This window comes from Fundulus heteroclitus, chromosome 7 (genome assembly GCF_011125445.2).
Source record: "Fundulus heteroclitus isolate FHET01 chromosome 7, MU-UCD_Fhet_4.1, whole genome shotgun sequence".
NCBI lineage: Eukaryota > Metazoa > Chordata > Actinopteri > Cyprinodontiformes > Fundulidae > Fundulus > Fundulus heteroclitus.
In genome coordinates, this window is record NC_046367.1 from 17,525,029 (window position 1) to 17,544,031 (window position 19,003).

General features: G+C 40.2%; 1 protein-coding gene across 6 annotated transcripts in view; it reads right to left on the reverse strand.

The window, feature by feature from the left end:
• Positions 1-6,711: 6,711 nt before the first annotated feature.
• dachd (dachshund d) overlaps positions 6,712-19,003 on the reverse strand; it is a 151,778-nt gene continuing 139,486 nt past the window's right edge. For all 6 annotated transcript variants that reach the window (XM_036139069.1, XM_036139068.1, XM_012864406.3 and 3 more), the window contains 4 exons: positions 17,680-17,827; positions 16,879-17,022; positions 14,550-14,618; positions 6,712-8,335 (listed from right to left, as the gene is read on the reverse strand). In XM_036139069.1, coding sequence (XP_035994962.1) covers positions 8,298-8,335; positions 14,550-14,618; positions 16,879-17,022; positions 17,680-17,827 — 399 coding nt within the window. In that variant the 3' untranslated portion in view covers positions 6,712-8,297. The remainder of the gene's footprint in view (positions 8,336-14,549; positions 14,619-16,878; positions 17,023-17,679; positions 17,828-19,003) is intronic.

The following is a 19,003-nucleotide window of genomic DNA, read 5'->3' on the forward strand; positions in this document are numbered from 1 at the left end:
CCACAATTCAAACAATTAAAGCACCATCATCACTTCTTTAAGAGGACAGGTGGAAGCTTTAAATAGTAAAATCACCTTTTTATGGCTGTCAGCTGTCTGTGTTCCAAACAAATGTCAAATGTTTAAAGCCAATTCTGTCATTCATGGAAAGTGACATGAAAAAGGATCTTGAGCAAATCAAGTTTAGTGTCATTTATCACTGATGCCGAAACCCTCTCAGCGTTTTTCTCTATCACCTTGTTGACATTAAAGAAAGGCCGCACTGATGCATTTCCATTAAAGGAACCTGTTGACATAGCTTTCAGACACGAAAGAGGCTGGTGTCACTCTGAAAAGGCCTTATGAGAGAAACAGAGATGTTAAATAGTGTTGATTCCAAATAACACAAAAGAAACCAGAGGATATTAAATTTTTTTGACCAACCGACTAAAAGGCGGAAAAATCCTGGTTAAAAAAAGAAAAGAAAAAAAAACTGGAACACATTCATTCTCTGGAGAAAGAGAGGGGAAAAAAAAGAGAGAAACGAACAAGCGCCCAGCTCCATTTCCGCCTAAGAAGCGCAGAGTTAAAAGGTGGCCCCTGTACAAATGAAACTCAATTTCACGCCACATTATCCCTCCCTGTTCTCTTTCCTGGCTTTCATTTTCATTAAGACCAGAGACAATCATAAATTAATAATTACTGCCGAATGTCTAAGCGCAGGGCGCAGTCCTGGCACCTCCTCTCGCCTCTGTGGTCTTCCATGTTCATGCTTGCAAAATGTTAATTTAGGTAATGTGGCCCAGCCCTTGTCAGATAAAAGTGTTTTGTAGGATTGCTAATAGATAATGGTCTATCTGATTAGGCAACATTAGTCCTATGTTTCAGACGATCATGCTGAACCTTCCTAATGTCTCTCCAAAGACTCAGGACAAAACTGAGCAATCAAGAGACATCAAACGCATGCTTTCAGTAGGAATATCTCCCACTTTTCATGGAGATTGCCAAGGAATTAGCTCAACCAGGCCATTGACATTATTATGGCATATCCAGTTAAATCCAGAATTATTCACACTTGTGGCAGATTTGGATGTAAAATTGTCATTCAATAAAGAGGTTTGTTTCAGATAGGAATGAGGCAGGCATCTCTCAAAAGACAACAAAACAATGGAAAATGAGTATCAATTTGGGGAGGAAATTATTTTATTTTCTATTTTGATTTAAAAATATATCTCAATAATCATTTGTACACATCTACTTAAACAATTATAATCATTTATTAGCATTACAGCAATCAAGCCATTCTTATATCTGATGACCAGCTTTTCACATGTTTCCATGATTTATCTTTGGTGATGAGCTCCAAGTCTTTGAGGTTGAAGGGCATCTTTGCTATAATCCTAGTATTCAGATCCCGCCATAGATTCTCAATCAGAATTAAGGCAGGACTCTGGCCGAGCCGCTCCAAAACTTTGTTATCACTTCCAGTCAGAACAAACATGTTGGTAAGACTAAAAGACTTCTAAGCAGGCAGTGCTGTAGACACCATTTTCCCCAGTGCATTTAACACAATTCAGCCTGATGTATTAGGTCAAAAACTCTGGAAGACACAAACAGAGCCCTCAACAACCACCTGGATCAACGACTACGTAACAAAACGATCACAGCTGGGGAGACTGATGGTTCGTGTGTCTGGCTGGGTGGACAGGAGCACCACAGGGGACTGATCTCTCACCATTTCTTTTTACTCTGTCCATGTCAGACTTCCAGTACAAGCAAGAGTCCTTTCATCTGGGGAAATAATCTGCAGTTGTCGGCTGTAACAAAGAGGGATTATAGGCTGAGTAGTGAGAGCTGGTGGACTGCTTAGTGGCACAGTGCGGGAACAACCATTGTATCTCGAATGTGAACAGAAAAAAAAAAAGAGGATTGTGAGTTCAGGAGAAACAAGAATATTTCCAGCCCTATTTGCATTATTGGAGATAACTTTTAGTGTAGGCGGATTAGGAGTATAAATACCTCGGTGTTCACCTGGACAACACACTGGACTGGAGACCTAACAGTGAAGCTGGTCTACAAGAAGGGACAGAGCACAATGTACTTCAGAAAGCTGATGTCCTTCAGTGTTTGCAGAGAGATGCTGCATATCTTCTACGAGTCTGTTGTGGAAAGACTATGAAAGTCTTTGTGAGACTGTCAAACATCATTAGTGTTTTTAGTCAGAAGCTTCTTCATCCTCTACAATGAGCCCTTAAATAAACTTGGATAATATGATTTACAATTATCTACAACTTCAGGAAGTATTTATTTTTGATTTAATTGAAATATGCATACAACTTAATTTCTTTACTCAAAGATATATAAACATTTGAATATTTTTTTTCCCCCAGTTAGCTCTAAGACATGAAGCCGCAATCCATTTCCATGTTTGAAATTGCAAATATGTGAAAAAGAAAAACAAATAAAACAAAGGCAAGCATTGTTGAAGAGTGATCAAGTGATGTAAGTAACATTAGACTGAGTTTGACACATAACACAATGCACACCCAAAAGATAAAGAAATAAAGATTAATATTTATATAGCAATTTACCCTTTGAAGTGAAGTAAATCAGGAGAAATGCTGTCTGGATGCAGTAGCTGGAAGACCTTGGAAAGCAGCTCCTACAAGCAGACTGCAGTTTCAGACCTGCGCTCTTCTTCCTTTGGCTCAGATGCAGTAGAATTGGGTTTGTTAATTTAACCCAATCTACAGAAACCAGCAGAAGTTTAGTACTGACAGAGGAAACACGAAAAGTAACAATAGCTGTTATAGACAGCAATTCATGTGAAAAATGTTATGCTCACAGACAGCTGTGCCCCCTGGTGGCCTGGCTGTTTGCTCCTCACTGTGTTGTCTGTAGTACCAGCAGCACAAACTGCGGGTACATCCTCATCCATCAGACTTGCTCCTTCCCTCAAATCCCAGTTTCTAATTGTTTCATAATTTTCAGACAAAAGGTGTTTCAAGAGAGTTTTCGTTGAATTAGAAGAACTACCTCCTTCCTAGGTATAGGGGTGGCTTTTGATATGGGTCATACGGGCAGTTGCCCAGGGCGGCATTAGAAACGGGTGGGTAGGATGTCAAATGACCACCAGATATAAAATACATTTTAAAAAATATGTTTTGAATTTCCCCTGTCTGTTGTACGTGTGTTGTCAAAGGGGAGTTAGTGTGCCCCGAGTTGAACGCTTGCTGTTTCAAATACAGAGATGAATTTGTGCAGGACGACATGGCAAGTTGTCCTGCACAAATTCAGCAGGAGTGGCTTGGCCAGGCACTATTCATGCAAGAAGTGCTACTTTACATATAGATTTTTGTAGCAAAAGTGCTCCCTGCATCATTTTCTTGTGTTGTCAAAATGCCCCACGTCCATGCCACATGTTGTTGTTGTGTCTTTTTTCTCAACAAATCAATCTGTGTTCCGTCTCCAAAGACGTTGTGGACACCATTATCCACCGTGGTAGTGCCTTCCTGTGTTGTTACTGCAAAAATGCTTTTAAAATTACTTAACCACTGTAGGAAAAGAAAAGAAAAGGCTGATTGGGATTTGTTTATGTTTCAGACTTTGAAGATTTTTAAGTTTTCTGGCTGTAAAATATGATCAGTCATTTACACATAAATAAACCCTTCATCTTGTCAAGCAAAGGAGGACAACAACAACAGCGTATTGTGCAGCGCGACATTAAGCGAAGCACAAGACGGCGGAATAATCACATCTGGACAAAGTCTTTGTGAGTGCGTCTCAACGCGAAGCCAAGTGAATCAAAGATGCGGGCTCAAACAGTTTTTTTAACGCTTTGAATATGTAATCAGCAATGTGCCTTTCCGCACAACGGCAAAAGTGCAAAGCAACACCACATCTATAATGCACATTTGATATTTAAAGTCTCCGTGCCTCATGGTCATATTTGTACTGAATTGAATTTATTACAAAATGTGCAGTGATATGAAACATGTAGCTGCAGGGCATCTTTTTTCCACATGCCGGTGCAGGGGGGGAGAAAAAAAAAGGCGTCAGTTGGAGAAATAAACAGAATATGTGAGTAATAGCCCACTTCTCACAGGCTCGTTGGAGGTGAGCAGACTAAATCTGTTGCTGCTCCGAAAAAGAAACGGAGCCATTAAATGGATGAAGTGGACGTTGTTCCTCGGTTTCTTTCACTCCAGAGTGAGCTAAAGTTTCGGAGCGGAGCTGCGAGCGCCGACGCGGGGCCGAACTCTGCGAGAAGCGTCGTTTCCTCATGATTGATTGCCCGCTGTGTGTCGTATTGTTCTTTCAAGGTTGATTGAAACTTTAACCTCATTTTTAATGAAACTAAAAAAAAAAAAAATAGGAGAAAAGCTTGAAATATTCCAGGCCTTGAATTTTTACAATGCAGCTCTGAATTATGCAGCAATCAGTCAATTATTCATCTCTGTGGCCGTGTTATGGCCATGCTTTAAAAAGCATGCAAAATGGGACTGGGCCAGACATGCTGTGTCAACACATTTCACACAGAAGTGCTTACAGGAGAAAATTTCCCTTTCAATGTCGATTTCATATTTCTTATCGCGTGTTTCAAGTGTGGGACCTGTTCTAAAAGGACTCCCTGTGGGAAGCTGTTGTGTCCCCGGAGTAAAACCTGAGAGAATTTGTGAATAACTAATCGTTAAAGAATATGTTGGAGGTGGCCAAGAACTTGAACAGCATAAGCGGATATCCTGAAGCGTGACCGTTGAGCATGGTCAAAGAAGTGTTGTTTATTACATGGTACTAGAATGGGAATTGGGGCCACACTGGCTGAAACACGCGTGAAATCAAAGGTATTTCTAAATCATTTAATGACAGTGATGAAGTGCATATTTAATCAACAGTGAGTCTAGTTAGCGATAGCTTCGATTGTTTTAGGTTGGGTTTTGTTCATGTGCAGTAAACATCTTACCCTGCAACACTGTGGACGTTTGGTTGTTTTGTAGCCAAGTTTATCAGGTTGGTGAATGGGATGGTGTGCCATTTCTCACTTTGTACCCACATGGAGAACATAGCTATTAAAGTACTTTTCAAAACTCCACTCATAGTCTGCTGTAAGGAAAAACTGTATGACTTTAATAAACTATTTCTAATACCAGGAGGCCTTTAGAGATTTTTTATTTTTTTTTTTGGTCCACAGTCAAAATGTGTAATATTTATTAGGAATCAAGTGGCATAACCAGGGATTAGAGCAAGTTTAAACGAAAATAGAGTGCAATCCAAGTTTTAAGAAGTTAATATTCAATAAATTAAATTATATATTGCTTTAGATCATTTTGATGTTTATCTATCTCCATAACTCAGGAAAAGATTAAACTACAAAAAGCATAATTAAGTAGCTAACTGATATGTAATTGGTTTAGGTTCATGGTTACAATGTGAGTTTGCTTATTGGGTTTGTGGGACAGCAAAGGATGTTTCTATTCTGTCATTTGAATGAAACTGAAGTAAAAAGCAATTAATGGCAAGATTTAGATATAAAATGAGGTAGAAATTGGCAACAGGGAAAACTGACCCAGAGCTTGATTTTATAGATACAAATTTGTTCTTAGAGTCAGAAGCTGGTATCAAATCTGAGGTTATCACAACCAAGGTTATCATACCTTGAGAATCTCGTACTGGCCCCTGACTTCTATTGAAAAATAACCAAGTGGTGCTTATTATTATGTCACAAAAAGTACCCACCAGCTATATTTAAGAACAAACAATTGCGAAGATGGTGACACTTGCAAAAGCAAGTATTAAAAATTCATTAAATACAGAAAGATCTTTTTCATCAGGTAATATGACAATAACAGTAACAGAGACTAACATGAAATGATATTACAAAGACAAGGTGTAGTTTAAATCTCGTAAATCCTGCCGTTTATGCAATGCTTTGGTGCGGCAACCAGATTGTCCTTGTCTTGATCATTTCTCTGATCATCTTAATTTGAAGCCCTGACCAGTAAATTATAATTTTTTTCGTCTCATCTCTATGTCTGATTCCTACAGTTTACAGCAAATCAGAAACATCCTTTGAATTTTTTGTTTTATCCTTGAGGCATTGCTCCAGTAGTAGTTTCTGTATGTCCTTCAGAACGCCAGACAGGGCATTACATTATGGGCTATAAAACAGGATAATATAAGTTACAACAAGATTTAATTTTCCTTTGGGATTAATAAAGTATTTTTGAATCGAGTTGAAAATAAATGTTCAAAGGTCTAAAAACAGGTAAAACATATTTTCGCTATTTTTTATTATTTTTTTGGATCTGCTTTGTTCTTAGCTAGTCTCAAGCTAACCAAGAGCTTTGGCCTTAGAAAATATATGACTTTATATGACTTTCTGTGAAATGCATACACTAAGACACCTATCCATTGTGGGTGACATAAGGACAGTTTAATTAATCAAATCCCATCTAAACAATAAATAAATAAAATAATCAGTTCTAAGGACAAAAAGACAAAAAAATAACTATATTGTTCTTTAAATTGCAGACAAGATAAAAAACAGGGCCCTAAGAGTGAGAGCTGACTGTAAAAAAATGTGAAAAACACAAAAATGATTGACAACAGCAGAAGTCTGACACTTCCCTCCACCTGATCAAGCCGGACCACCTTAGTCGCACCGATCCATGTGCTTCATCACCATCATTTTGGAGCTCAGAAGCCCCGGTCAAAACATTCAATCAACACAGGTTATCATCAACATGTTAACTTTATTTGAATTTGAAGTACAATGAAAGAGATGATTCGAGAAGCTATATAAGTTATCAGTGACAACAGACTTAGACACTCCATAAAGAACAGAAAGGAACAAACACATCGTGAACATGGGATACGCTTCCCTTCCTCCTCCTCCTCCTACTCGTCTTTTTGATTGTAACACATAAGGTCTAAATTGTTTAGCAGATAAAGGACTGACATCAGCTTATGACTAGAGAATATACACAGGTGTTTCAGCACCACAATTCAAAAGTCTTTAGGGAAAGGAAATATTCTTCTTTTTTTTCTCATCGGGATATCATGAAACACTCTGAAATAAAATGTGTTAAACACAATGTCATAAAGTGGTATTTCACTTTTTAAAAAGTAGCGTCCTTAACTGATTGTTTCAAGCTGGCACATGATGATCATCAGACCAGATACTTAAAAAAACAACAAAAAAAACAAAGCAACGAGGGGTGCTGATTCTAAGAGTGTCTCATGACGACAATGTACAGTAAAATCCAAGAAATATGACCTCTGTTACAAAGATTACAGTACTATCAACAGCGAAAAGTCTTCGTTTGGAGAGTAAAACATCCTTAATCGTGATTTTAGACTTGTCTGGGCTTGGGCGAGTCCACCCCGGTTATTTGTTCAGCACAATATAGGATTTTATTAAATATCATAATTCCAGGACAAACATTTACATGCCTGCATGCTTTCTCACCAGAAAATGGCAGCTATAGGAAAAGATGATGGCTCAGAGATAGAACAAAAACAAGAAAAAGGTTTATATAAACGGCGGTATTGTTTGCCTAATAGCTCTACTGCATACACAATACCTCTTAACGTTATATACACATACCTTACGAGTCCACTCGGGTTTCAGCGGAGTGAGTCTTCCTATCTTTATCATTAGCTCTTGTATGTACAACGATGGTAAAAACGGAACTTGATTGTATTCTCATCTAATTTAGAAAACATGAAAATCAAACATCAGTCTGCTTTCTTTTGATGACCGCGTGGATCTTTTTCCCCCCTCCTCTCCACCACAATGTTCATCTTCATCTTTTTGTTTCTTTTTTTTCCTTTTAGCTTCTTAGGATTTATTTTGAAATACAAAAACAAAACTTCAGTCGAATTTTCGTTTCGAAGCTTTCTCGCTGGCTGAGATACAGTATAAAAAAATCTTCAGTGCTGTGAACTTATTAGGAGTTATTACCAAACAATGCACCTTGGGTACATTTTTTTTTTTTTTTTTACTGTGCTCGGTTATTATGTGTTTATCCTTCACGTCGGTCAACCTGTCTCGTCAAAACCTGCCTTATCGGACTACTTTAGGTTTTCCTTCCGCGATGAAAAAGACTTCTTTGTTGTACATTCAGACTCCTCCAGCGTTTGGGGGTGAACACAGCACCTACGAGCAGCTTGAACTCTCTTCAGCTAATCGGCCTGGGTTTAGGGGCTTCCCCCGGAACCTTCGTGGGTTTTTTTTTTTTCTTTCAGTCCTTTTATTTTATTTTATTCATTTTTTTTTCTATAAAATCTTTGTGTCCTCCAGCTCCTCGCGGGCCTTATCAGTACATCACTGCGGTTTTCAGGAACAGTCTTCCATCTGGAACAGAGAACACACACACAGAGGAGGAAAAAAGATTAGCCGACAGCTAACGGTCTGCTGACGCAAAACGCGCCGTTCAGGATGCGATTGTTGATGAAACGCAACTTTGAAATATTGCCCCCTAGTCTTTGGATTTGAACAGCATTACTGTGAGTTCATAAGCTGATTTAGGGGGAAGATAAAGTTAATGGCCATGGCAAACGTGATTAAATAGCATGTAGAATAATTAACTTTATTGTTTTTAAATAAATAACAAAAAAATTTAAAGTAGGTTGCGTTTCAGGATGGATTTAGAACATGCTGACCCTGCGACCGTCAAACTTTAGATTGTTTTTTTTTTTCTTACAATAATGCTTCAAACCTCAATTTCCATCATTGGGATTATTATGTGACAGTCCAACAAAAAGAAGTCTATACTTGTGCAATTAACTAAAAACGATGCACGGTTTTCATGACTTTTCACAAATAATTATCTGAAAAGTGTGGCATGCATTGCAGTTTACCACCCCTGATTCAACACTTTGTAGAACCATCTCTTTGCTCTAATTACAGTTCTTTATCCAGCGTTTGGGTTATGACTATCATATCTAGAGATTTAAATTACTTCAGCAATGTCCTTTGCAGATCATCTAAAGCTCAGACAGACTGGATGGTGATTGGGGAACAATCAATTATCAAGTCTTCCCACAGATTCTAAACTAGTTTTAGATCTGGACTTTGACTAGGCCATTCTAACAAGTAAATTTAAGTTGATCTAAACCCTTCCGGTGTAACTCTGGCTGTATTTTTGGGGCCATTGTCCTGCTGGAACATGAACCTCTGCCCCAGACTTGTCTTTACAAATTATCCTTCAACATAGTCAAGTGTTTAGCTTTAACCAGCTAGTCTGTCCCTACTAAAAAAGACATTTTGCTCAACGCAGTTTTTATGCTCATTTGGTGAGAAGGTATTTTTCCATATGTTTGCTACTTCCTCGACAGGACTTGTGAATAACTGCAAAGGGGACTTTTTATGGCTTTATGTCAACAAATGCTTTTGTCTTGCCACTCCTCCACAAAGGCCAAATTTATGGACTGTACAACCTTTGTTGCGTCTACAGATTCCCCACACCTGAGGCGGGGATCTCTGTAGCTCCTCCTGATCCCTTTTGGTTTCTTCTCTCATTAATGTCGTCCTGTTAGTTCAGTTTTAGTTTGTGGATTAGCCATTCCTTTTCTATTTTCTGAGCAATAGCTTTAGCTAAGGCCAAGGCTTGGTGTTAATGTTTTGACTGTGATTGTTGTTTTTGTTGTCGGCAGTATCAAATATGAATGCAACTGTCCGCACACTTCTTAAATGTTTGTGAAAACCGTATACGTTTTTTTTCTTCCTCTCAATAATTACGGACTGCTTTGTTTGGTCTATTACATAAAAGTCCAATAGAATACAGGAGTTTGTGGTTGTAACTTGACAAAATGTGGAAAAGCTCAAGGGCTGTTATAACCCGCTTGCGTGATCAAGAAATCTAAACCATTAGAACGCTGGCCTTCGGCACGGCTGCTGGTGGTCTTTTAAGCATAATCCTGCACTTAAGTTGTAAAGCGATATTTCCTGCGTGGCTGCTGTAAAAGATTCTGTCACGTGACTTCCAGACACCTACCGCGACTTAACGAGCGCCGGTCACTGCCAAGTGGACGCAACGCTGTTCCTGTCTGGGCGTTCGCCTGAGCGAGCAGCGCTGGCTTTTTCCCCCCCGACACGGTAAAGAGAGATGTGTTAGGCGCAGCTCTGGAGCCCGTCTGACGTTTATTACCTCCACTTTTTTTTTTCTTTCCCCCCCGTCCCTTCTCTCTGCCCGGAGAACGCTTACAGTTAATGCCTTTAAGAAGCGTCTCTGAGGCAAGCGGGCCTGAATAATTCAGCGTTAAGGAGAGAGGCACACAAAGACATTTAGCAGCTCTGCGTGTTGGACATGACACAAGCAGAGCGGGACATTGGAGACAATGTTCGACTAGCCGGTTATAACGTCTTGGTGCACAGTGGAGCCGGGCCGCAGCTTCTTTTTCTGTCGCTTAGGCCTGCCTAACCTTTCAGGATGGGCTTAATGTGTTGCACACAGACAGAGGAGACAACAAAAGTTTGCTGCGTTTGTCTGAATGTGTACACAAATCATGGGGAGGTAGGGAGGAGGGGGGGATGTTGAGTATACAAAAAACACGGGCTAATTACCAGGCACCGCCGTAGGTCTCAAAGGCGTAGCACTATTGGCTGCTTCTATTCAAGCAGCAACCGCTGAGTTCTGCGCGAAAGTCATTACGGCGTGAACGCGGCTGCACGGAGGGCGAAACGCAAAAGGTAAGGGGAGGGCGGGCGGAGAAGTGGGCCAGGAAGCACTACTCGACACAAAAGGATGAAACATCACCTCACAGGCTCGTCTCGCCTCTGCCTCTGCGCGGCTTCACAGCTGCGGCGGCGATTTACAGGAGGGGTGTTAATGAAAACAAAGACGATTTGATCATTTGATGGATGATGACATTTAATGTATTGTCGAGAGGATGTCAAATATCGCAGCATTTGACTTCTAATAGATCAAATCCACGAGAGGGCGAGGGGGCGGGGGGGGGGGGGTGCTTGGGCTTGACGAGCAGGTCTCGCCGACTCGACGTGAGCGGAAATGTTGAAACATTTGCTTCTGACTGGTGACGTCTCATTAAGATGTGGCGAAACTTTAGTATTTTCACATTCAAATCGAGATGAAAAGTTCATTAAAGAGAATAAATATTTCATTAGGTGCTAAATAAAACAAGGGGAATTTTTTTTTTTTTGGCTTCTCTCAGCATAAAATTCCTTTGAAAGATTAATTAATACATGTAAATTATGCAAATTATGCCCATGCAAATATTTTATGAAGACAATTAAGGGATCCATTAATTACAGTCTTTTTTGCTTCAGTGACATTCATTCATTTAATTTTAATTTCACTTTAACTGTTTTGATGTTTAATGTTGCAACAAAGAACTTTATCTGGCTGCACGCAGGGCCGTGTAAACCCCGCCGACACACGCTGATTGGGGAAGGCGGCAGCGTGGGGTGGGGTGGGGGTGATACCGGGGGAAGATACTCGCACGTGCACCCGTTGCCAGGCGGCACCGGGGCGAGGCGCGGCCCCCAGCAGCTCGCCTGCCTGCGAAAAGGGCCGCGCTCCCCTCCTTGGACCCGATTCAAAACACTGCAAAAAGCAATTAATAAACACAGACTGTGTTAATATCGCGGAATTAGAGAAGTGTGACAAAAGACAAATAGAAATAATTAGTTCTCTAAAATTATGCCCTCATTATTTTTTTTTTCCTTCCCTTCTCTGCCTCCGTTCGCTTCCCGAGTCGAGAATGCACCCACACATTTCTCTGTCTGCTTCCGCGCTGGTGATAGCCCCCCCCCCACACCCCCTCCCATCCCCCAGTTCTCCTCCTCTTTCTGCTCGTGTAATTTATCAACATCATTTTTTGCCATTTGAGGTTAATTATACAGCAAGGCTTGCAGAGCAGAGTAGAGGAGACATGGGTGGCAGACAAATGCTTCTCTAATTGAACAAAACACAAAAAAAGTGCAGCCGCGTTATTCGGTTTCATTCCGCTCTTTGAGGCACTGATCAGAGTGATTGAGAGACCCTGGGAAATTATATGCTCTGAAGTCGCAGCCATGCCTGTTTTCATGGGGTTTGGGTGTAAAATATACAAGTCCTCATAATCTCGTCCTGAATAGATGCCGGTGCCTTAGCACAGGAGGTGTGAGGCTTCAGCACGGTTGAATTTAAACAGTTTTTCTACAAAGTTTAAAGGAGCAATAAGTAATAATGACACCTAGTGTTTCAAATTGGAACTCATACGATGTGCTCAGAAATCAGGAAGTCAACACGGGCTACAGAAGTCGTTCCGCACCGTACCTCTAATTTTGAAAGGAGAAATACTTGACAAAGACATAGTTGCTAGAGGGAAACGATTGTTTATAGGGAATGCTGCTTCTATCCTGGGTGGTAAATGAGAATGATTTTGGATAATTTTACAGTAAATTTCTTACTCATTGCTCCTCTAAGAAGAAAACAAATACATCTGTTAGAGTGGCGAAGTAAAACTCCTGGCGGCACCGAAAACCTACGGGAAGAGCTGAAAATCAGAAGAGGCCCACGGCACCTGTAAGCTGTGAAGACAGTTTGTGTGGAGGAACGTCTCAAGATCTCACCTGCGCAATAAATCGAGAATAGTTTCTCCACGCAAACGACTAGAAGTTGACAAAAACAGACTATTACTGCTTAGCATTCAATCAATTTTAGTATTCCCTGTGACATTGTACTTTATTACAAATAACTTACTTTATAGACTAAAGTTGTAACGTTCTGTTTTGCGTTGCGCATCGTTTCTGTAGGTTAACTCAAACCAATAATTCTTCCTCTGCGGCCGTTCCCGCTGCGTTGCTGCTTTATTTTCTCATCAGCATCCCCTTGTGCTTAAAAGCGTCACTGCAGTGACTGTAATGTTGTCTTTGTTCGGATCCGGGAGAGATTCAGCCCTGGACTAGATTGTGTTCTCTAGTTGTGTGTTGAAAAACCCAGAGGGATTTGCTGTTTGATTTTTGTGCTTACTACAATTAGCAATTCAAGCTGACAATAAGGTATTTCTTTCCATTGCGTGTGTTCAAACACCAAAGGAGCAGGATTACGAATCGAGGCTGTACGACACAATGTGTGTCAGATGTTTAATGAGAATAAAAACTGCCAGAAGTGCTAATAAAGTTTGTTACTGTGACATTGACTATGTCCTAGTTGGTGCTCTTTTACTTTCCAAGTTCAAACTCCAACTTCAAGTTTTTTTTTCTAGTACTTAAAACAGGGAATTCTTAAAAATCTGACTTATACAACGCACAGGTGAAAACAACATCACCCATGCTGATTGTACAACTCGCTTTCCCCATTTATGAGTGTGTGAAAGCGCTCTGCTTTCCTCATATAACAAAACTTACAGGTGTTTCGTTATTGACAGAATTATTACTATTATAACTTATATTATTGACAGAATCAACACAGGATGATGTTGCTGCTTTTATTTCTCTTGTAAAATTAGCTTGTGCGAGAGATTGAGGCGAAGCGGGAAGCAACGCAAGCTAAACGCTGAAAAGAAGGTGATGTAAGGAAGGATCTTAATAAAAACACTAATGTGATGAAGGCAGAAGGTCACACAAGAAGAAGAAGCAAAGGAAACCGGATAAAGGGGAAATAATGTGACGGTGCCTCCTTTGCCTTCAAAGAAAGAAAATACCAATTAGAAGGCCTGGAAATGTCCTAAATTACATCCCTTAATCATGCATCTTTGTTTATTCATATCAGTTCAAGTAGACTAATCACACATTAAAGAGTTAACTAACGTATTCTCAGCATGCATAGACAGAAACCCCCCCTTCCTGTTTTTTCCAGAGCAAATTGCATGCAGCATCCTTCCCGGGGTAAATTGGGACCTCTCTCCTCACTGATAAGGGCAGTTCTGAGCGGCGCATTAAAGCGAGACGTTCGAGCAATAATGAGGATATTCAACCTTTCGCGAGGTGTCTCGGATCTGGGTAAACACAGATAGAAGGCGGTCCGGCGGAGGTTATCGCCACGGCGGCCTTCCCTTAAACGCAGACTGCACCCCCAAGGCTAACAAACAAACAAATCATTAAAAATGTACAAGGCTTGTTCATAAAACGGATTGATTTGCTCCGATTATGAGTATCAAAGGAGGGGGTCGCTCTGCTTTTTTTTTTTTTTTTTTGTGCTTTTATGACTCATTATGGCGTTCTTAGCAGAAGTATGCCACTTTTTTTTTTTTTTTTTTTTTTTTTTAGCACAGCTGTTTGGTTTTACCTGCTGTAATGGATTTATCCTGACAGAGGCTTGCCTCCTTTAAGCATCGCAATCGCTAAAAGTCAAGTAAAAGAATAATATTATTCTGAGGGAAAACCAATGATCTTGACCCAGTGCTGTGGCCCAGATGGTGGTGCATGTCTGAACAGCAGGCACAGAAACACTAATGTTCATACACTGAAGCTGTATGTGTGTGTGTGTTTGTGTGTGTGTGTGTGTTTGTGTGTTTGTGTGAGTGTAGCAGGAGAAAGAGGGGTTGGTAAAGGTAGAGAGGGGAACAAAAAGGGGGAGCAAAGCGAGGGAGAGAGATTTATTGTCTCATCTGAGCCCCTGTACCTTGTATTGTCCTTTCAGCATCTGTTCTTCCACTGCTGCGGTCACTCTCCATCTCAGGGGTCAGAGAGTCTGCGAGAGGAGAGGGATCACCGCCGTTAAACATGCCTGACATCCACCTATCAGAGCCCTGCCTTCGCAGCATCATTCATCGCAAACTAGAGAGCCGGTCTTCCCAGCTACGTCTCTGCTCAGTGTAACGACGTGCCTCTCCGTGTGATTATCTCCACCGATAAAAAAAAAAACTATACTTAAATCATAGTTTTGTTCTATTACCTCGGTACTGTACGGTGCTACTAGCGGACCAATAAATCAGTGCCTGAACTTTGCTTTACCGGCCGATAATATTCGAGTACACCTAATTTCTAAGTGTAGCTCGGACAGTGTGGAGGTTTTTCAGTGGGCGCCTTGTTTTAAACAGAGCTCTATATTTATTGCCGCTCCTGTTAAAGATGTTTAAAAAAAAGCCTTAAAATTAATGTATCTTTTTTTTCTAATAGTATAATTTCAGTTTTTCTTTCTTTCTTTTTTAAATGCAACCTTTAATTTGAATAGATTTATTCATGTGGGGGGACAACATCCCAGATAACTTGGTATAGCAAAACACCAAGCAGTCGTTTGCGATTAGTCATTATTGCTGCCATGCAGTAATAATGACTGCAATGCGATATAATAGATATGTTGCCACCAAACACAGTGAGAAGGATGATAAGAGAGGTAAATAATTCTCTAAATAATAATTCTCTCATTTTAAGGCTTTTTACTAAACCTTTTTTTTTAGGAGCGGTAGTAAATATAGGTTGTGCTGGACACCCGTGCTGAATGATCGCCCGTGATCAATTTGTGCGATCAATTATCTATATGAGCCATTTCTCAGGCCATGTTTAGTTGATCCTGCTTTTCAGTGTTGTCACCTGACCGTATAGACAATTTGTCGGTCGAATGAACCCATTCAGAGATGTCTCTTTGGGTGTTGTAGAGCGACTAAAAGATTAGATGATTAGTGCTAAATGGGCAATCAATTAAGAACATGATCAGAAGATTAAATCGTGATCAAAAGAGTGGGTAGTTTCACTATAATTGGACTAATGACAAACGTGTTTCTGCTTTTTACAGTAAATGTATAACATGCAGCGCCTTGCAAAAAATATTCCTATTGAACCTTTAGAGACATTAAAACTACCAACATTAACACATTTTATTGGGATTTATGTGCCAGTCCAAAGTAAGCGCATTGTTGTGAAGTGGTATAACAATGATGCACCCTTTACACATCAATTTGCAGTTATATATCTTTGAAGGGTAGCCTGGACTTGTATTTACACAGAGTCCAGCTGTGTATCATTCAATCTCTGTATAGTTTCTGCTGTTCTGTGAAGACCTCAGAGGTTTGTTGGAGAACATTAGTGAACAAACTGCATCGTGAAGGCCAAGGATCGCAGCAGAGAGGTCAGGGAGAAGGTGGTGGAAAGGTTTAATGCAGGACTAGGTTATAAAACGACATCCCAAGCTTTGAACATTTCACACAACATCACCTGAAAAGGAAAAGGCGAATGGCACCTCTGTCCAACTAAACGGAGCCAAAAAGGTTGTGGCTGCTCTGGAGGAGCTGTAGGGATCCACAGGTAAATAATCCTTATGTGTCGAATGATCTCCCAAAAAATACTTGGCTTCGTTGAACTTTTAAACAACTTTCAAAAACAGCTTCACCAGATCAGCGCGCTGCTCTATTAGGAGTTTGAATTCATGTGTTTTTTCGTCTTGAGCGTTTCATTTGCTTTGCATTTTATTGATTACTTTGTTTGGGACGGTCTTGGTTAAATAAAATAATGTGGTAATTAGTTGTGTACGCCACATATCTGGCCTTCATGGAACAGTGACAAGAAGGATCTCTTGTTGCAGTTATCTACACCATGTGTAAAAGCAAAGTCCTGCACACACGGTGCATGGTCCTGAACACACCCCACCCAGAGTGACACACGGTGGTGGCAGCATCATGCTGCGGAGATACTTTTCTTCTAAGAGGAAGGGGAAGAGGAATGGAGCTAAAACCAGAGCAATCATGGTAGAAAGCCTGCTAGAAGCTGGAATATATATATATATATATATATATATATATATATATATATATATATATGTATATTTATCCTGAGCTGATGTAGAGATTCACAATTATGTGCTGTTTGGGTTGGTCTGTGGCACAAAATCCCAATAAAACACACAGAACTTTGTAATTTTAAGGCGTATGAATAGTTTGCAAGGCGCTGCACCAATATCAGTATATTTGGGATTCATAGAAGAGAGTTAAACACGACAGCTTGGGCTTTCTGACCGTTGAGGGAGCGCATGCTGTCTGAGGGCGATGGCTGCTTCAGAGACTGCTCCACCTGCTCCCTCCTTTTCGACTCGTACTCCAGAGCTTCCTGCAGTTTCCTCTTGGCCTTCTTCTCCTTCTTCAGGCGCTTCTGGATGATTGCTGAGGGGAGAAAAAAAAAGACCACAATGTCAATAAATTAGCACTGGAAGCAAATTAAACAGAACATTTTTTTTTTTAAACCAGAGATCTGATTATCAGCCCATTCTGGCTGGTGAAGATAATAGCCAGTTTTTTTTTTTTTTTTTTGTCTTTTAAATCTAGCACACAATTATAAAAAAAAAAGTGAAAATCAATTAAACTTAAATATTTCATAATATATAAAGATTTAAACGGGGAAACTCGGAGCAAATACTGACTCGCTAGAGGGAATTGAAGCTAATTGAAAAATTTATTGGGATATTTTTCACGGATTTCTCTCATTAAACATAAACGATCCGGTTAGCGTACGACTCTGATGCATTTTACATGAGGGTTAGCGCGAACGCTGGATGGGATGTGTATTTTCAATTATGTTAACAGAGCAAGAACAGAAAAACCTATCAGTTTCATGTGTAACCAAAAGAGGCTCAGGGTGGCTTATGTGTGTCTCAGCGACACAGACGGCTGTGTAAGTACATTCAGGAACCACTGTATCTAAATGAGCCCAGAAGTCTGAGCGGGAGCACGCGGGGCTACGCGCGCCTGACACCCCCCAACACGCACACACACACACACACACACACACACACACAGCTAACACGGCGCGTAATGTAGTACCTCTATTCTTCTGCTCCATGGCGAGCTGCTTCTCCAGGGTCTCCCTGAGCTCCCTCTCTCTGAACAGCTCCATCTTCAGCTCCGTCTTCTCCAGTTGCACCTGCTTCTCTTGAGCCCGAGCGTTGTCAATCGCCACTTTGAGCAGGCCCTGCATGCATCCAACAGAAACAAACAAAACACAGATATATATATTTATATATGAATATAGGCCAGAAATGTTGCAGCGAAGCAGGACCAAGCATGGGCCGATGCTATGTGCTCTCTTTCAGGAGAGTTTCAAAGCATCACTGTCCAGGAACACCAATATGGAACGACAACAGGGTTTTTTAGCCATGTTTACCGCGCGGGCTTAGCTGTACCTAACATAGGAGTGCTGGTGGATGTCCGCACACAAGCGTGACTTCAACGGCTTTCAGGGATTTCCTGTGACAGGGCAACATAACGTAACGCATGATTGAGAAGGGGAAGGAAATCGGTACGTGCCTATGACGGTCTTAGAGATGACTTCTTTAAATCATCAGTGTTTTTAATTCTGACGTAACAATTTCCTTTATTTTTCAATAGACTTTGTGGATGCTAGCAATATGCTTTACATGTTATGTTTTGTGACTGTTTTTTTTTTTTATTTGTCGGCCACTTTCCTGGCTAATTAAAACGTTTAATGATATGATTATAATCAATAAAAATGTTCACTGACATTCTTCAGCCAATCTGAGTTTGAGCTATGTTGTAAAGAAGATTGGGCAGAAAGTTCTAAAAATGTTAGGTACAAGGCCAATATATTTGTCTTTTAATAACCAAACTTTTTACGTTCTCTTTGATTTCATAGTATGTCGGACCTCAGCCATCCGACGACTTTTAAATTAATGCAGACTTTTGTGCACTAAAATGTGATTTTAAATCATTAGAATTGGCTAAATCCAGCAAGCGTTTTCCTGCTTTTATTCCTGATTATTTTCAGTCTAGCCCAAACGAATCTGCAAACTGGTTGACCATCTTTCAATACACTGCAAAAACGGAACTAGAAATAAGTAAAATGTTCTTAAAATTAGTGTATTTGTCCTTGATTTGAGCAGGTAAGTAACATAATTTGCCAATGGAATAAGAATTCTGCACTTAAAATAGGAACAATTCATCTCAATCATCTTATTTCAAGTGTAGGATGTCTAATTATCTTATTTTGGGGGTAAAAATACTCATTCCATTGGCAGATAATCTTATTTACCTACTCAAATCAAGGATAAATACACTAACTTTAAGAACATTTTACTTATTTTTAGATCCGTTTTTGCAGTGTAAGACAATTGCGCAAAACCCTTTTTAA